The sequence below is a fragment of the Triticum urartu genome, chromosome 3A (assembly GCF_056163025.1).
Source record: "Triticum urartu cultivar PI428250 chromosome 3A, HENAU_Tu73, whole genome shotgun sequence".
NCBI lineage: Eukaryota > Viridiplantae > Streptophyta > Magnoliopsida > Poales > Poaceae > Triticum > Triticum urartu.
The window spans coordinates 641,924,718-641,928,337 of NC_141875.1; the positions used below are offsets into that span (position 1 = coordinate 641,924,718).

The 3,620-nt window shown below is 47.8% G+C and overlaps 1 protein-coding gene across 1 annotated transcript; it reads left to right on the top strand.

Moving 5' to 3' along the window:
• Nucleotides 1–318: 318 nt before the first annotated feature.
• Nucleotides 319–983, top strand: LOC125548992 (cysteine proteinase inhibitor 4-like). The gene has a single exon (XM_048712495.2). It carries the CDS (start codon nucleotides 334–336, stop codon nucleotides 796–798), a length of 465 nt encoding a protein of 154 aa, XP_048568452.2. The 5' UTR covers nucleotides 319–333; the 3' UTR covers nucleotides 799–983.
• Nucleotides 984–3,620: the final 2,637 nt, after the last annotated feature.

A 3,620-nucleotide genomic window follows, 5' to 3' on the forward strand; every position in this document is an offset into this window, starting at 1 on the left:
CCCGCCCGCGCCCGCCACGCGCTACGTGTCTCCTCTGCGGCATGCCACCGCGTCGTCCCTATCCTTCCGTCCCGCCGCAGCGCGGCCCATCCACCCGCCCCGGTATGCGTACCGGAGCACGCATGCATGCACCCGCCGCGCGCCGCATCCTTCCATGATCCAGCAATGCCTTTCCGTTCCCACTCCCAGCACCACCCGCCGCACGCCTCTATAAATGCCGGCCACGACACCGCCCACAGCCACACAACTTACTCATCCTCATCAACCAGCACAGCTCCAGTACTAGTAGTACTAAGTAGCAGCACCGCATCATCGACACACAGTGCACGTGAAATGGCTCGGCTGATCGGTGCCACTGCCTCCGGAGCCTGCACACTCATCCTCGTCCTGCTCGTGGCGTGCGCTGCGTCCGCCGCGCGCACCGAGCCGGGCGCCGCGCGGCAGCTGTGGGACGACGGGAGGAAGGTGGGGGGAAGGACGGAGGTGAGGGACGTGGAGGACGACAAGGAGGTGCAGGAGCTGGGCCGGTACTCTGTGGAAGAGCACAACCGGCGCCGGGAGGAGGGCTGCGAGGGCGGCGGCGGCGTCTGCGGGCGGCTGGAGTTCGCCCGCGTGGTGTCGGCGCAGCGCCAGGTGGTGTCCGGAATCAAGTACTACCTCCGCGTCGCGGCCGCCGAGGAGAACGGCGCGGGGAGCAACGTCGTCAGCGACGGCCGCGTGTTCGACGCCGTGGTGGTCGTCAAGCCCTGGCTCCAGTCCCGCGCGCTCGTCAGGTTCGCGCCGGCCGACTCCGAATGAGCAGCTGCATGCGCGGCGATCGGACGAGAACCGCTGCGTGCGTTTTTGGCTCGCCAGAGTACGTAATGTAAGCTCGAATAACGGAGTGCGAGGTACTGAGGCAGAGTTGAGCGCCAGAATATGTAGGCTGTACGATGCGGCGGTCGAAGTTTTGTAAGTCTCCCGGATAAGAAGTTTTGCAAGAAGAGATGAGAGTGTCGAAATAAATACTTACTAGTATTATAAGACTGTTTTTTCCCATGTATTTTGACTTCCTTTTCAGTTTTTTCTTTTGCTTCCTTAAAGAATGATCGGGATTTCAAAAATAGTTATGGTTTTCAAAAAAAATATTTATGAATTTTAGAAAATGTTCCGAAATTTAAAAAATTATTCTAGAATTTGCGAAAATCATAAATTTAAAACATGTTCACAAACTTAAAAAAGTGTACACGAATTTGGAAATTGCTCCCATACTTCGGAAATACTCAGGATCTCAAAAAGGTTCATGAATTTCAAGAAAGTGCACGAATTTGAAAATTGTTTTGTTATTTGAAAAAAAATCATCATTTTAATTTTTTTCATGCGCTCAAAAAATATTCAAAATTTCTAAGAATATTCATGATTTCAAAAACTATTCATGATTTGAAAATGTTCATGATTTCCGAAAATGATCATGATTCAAAAAATTCTCCACTAATTTTTTAAAAATTCAGGAATTCATTTTTATGAATTTGAAAGATATTCATAATATAAAAAATAAAAAATAAAAAATATTCACAAAAAATGTTTGTGTATTTCTAAAATGATCATGATTTTGGCAAATGTTCATGAAATTTTAAAAATAAAACAACAAGGGAAAAGAAACAGGAAGAAAAAAAGCGAAAATTCCGAATGAAAAATGTGAAGAAAATGTTCCGAATGAAAAATGTGAAGAAAATCAACTGAAAACGAAAAAACACGGTTTTAGGAAATAGAACATGCCAAAAACCGGTGGGAAACATCCAGAAAACGGAAAAGAATTCTATGAGACCAGGTCTCACGCGAGACCCATCCTGATAGATGACACATGGCATTCACAAATCATAAAGCATCTCCACCCTCCACTTAAAATCAAAGAAAGAGAGATTAGATGCTTTGTGATTTATGAATGTCATGTGTCATCCATCAGGACAGGTCTCATCTGCTAACTGTGAGATCTGATCTCATATAATTTTTTTTCCCCAAAAAACAGCCGAATTGAGCCGGGTGTGCGGTTGGGGAGGGGTACATATCACCTGACTATCCCCCGGCTTATGCGATAATTAGTATTCGCCTTCCGGCGAGGCTTTTTGTTTTCTGTCTTGTATTCTCTTCTGTATTGAGCCACTTATATGCGGTGGGCCTTTGATCTACGTGGGCTTTTCTTGCATAGATTGTGGTGATTCATTTGGTCTGTTTGGGCCCTCATTTATCGGAAACTACAATTCACAAGTAGTCCTGTGTTACGTAGAAACAAGCTTTTGCGTCATTTTACAAATAAAACCAAAAATTCCTCATGTAGACTGATCAGAGAAAAAACATGACAAAATAGGCCAGACATGTGCTAAACAAACACCAAGAGTGCACTACTAGACGCCTTCAATACATCGCTGAGAGGAGGCACAAAAGAGGCCGGAACTACCGCAATAAGCAACATGGCTGCATACGACAAGCAAACATGCGCCACCTAGAAAAAACCACCGTACTCGGTCGCACCATCACCACCAAACTATTACCGAAAGGAACCCTTGACCTCTCATTCTGAACTATGGAGTGCCCACCCTGCCAACAAGCAGAAATGATAGAGGTAGGAGGTCGTCACATGTAAAGGATAGCTACAAATGAGACCACTAGCCCAAGTAACAGAGGCGTTGTCAATTGGAGCTCCAAACCATAACTAACGTGTCGTTGTGGCCATAAGGCACAAACACTCATTGGTGACGCCCTGAGGAGGCTCACAACGGAAAGCACCGCCGTCATCACGTCTGTCTGAGTGGACGTGGGTTTTCATCTTGAGCATTGGCAAGGGAGGGGAGATCCAAGGTGCCCCCCCAAGGAGACCGCCACGCCTGCAAGCACCTCCACCATCGGCGCCAAGGTGCAAAGCTTTCGCTCGGCCCTTCCCACACAATTGTCGAGGACCGAGGGATCCAGATCTAGATTGGGGCTTGGCCTCCATTGAGACAACTTCGCTAGGATTACCCGTTGATGTTCCCCTCGCCATTCACATAGCCAAGAGACACAACCAACACCTTCATAGTGTTTGAAAGATCATGGATGTCGTCTAGAGGGGGGGGTGAATAGGCGCTTTAAAATAATTACGGTTTAGGCTTGAACAAATGCGGAATAAACCTAGCGGTTAATTTGCCAAGCATAAAACCTAAAACAACTAGGCTCACCTATGTGCACCAACAACTTATGCTAAGCAAGATAAGCAACTATGTGATAGCAAGATATATGACAAGAAACAATAAGGCTATCACAAAGTAAAGTGCATAAGTAAAGGGCTCGGGTAAGAGATAACCGAGGCACGAGGAGACGATGATGTATCCCGAAGTTCACACCCTTGCGGATGCTAATCTCCGTTTGGAGCTGTGTGGAGGCACAATGCTCCCCAAGAAGCCACTAGGGCCACCGTAATCTCCTCACGCTCTCGCACAATGCAAGATGCCATGATTCTACTAAGGGACCCTTGAGGGCGGTCACCGAACCCGTACAAATGGCAACCCTTGGGGGCGGTCACCGAACCCGTACACTTTGGCAACCCTTGGGGGCGGTCACCGAAACCCGTCAAATTGCTCGGGGCGATCTCCACAACCTAATTG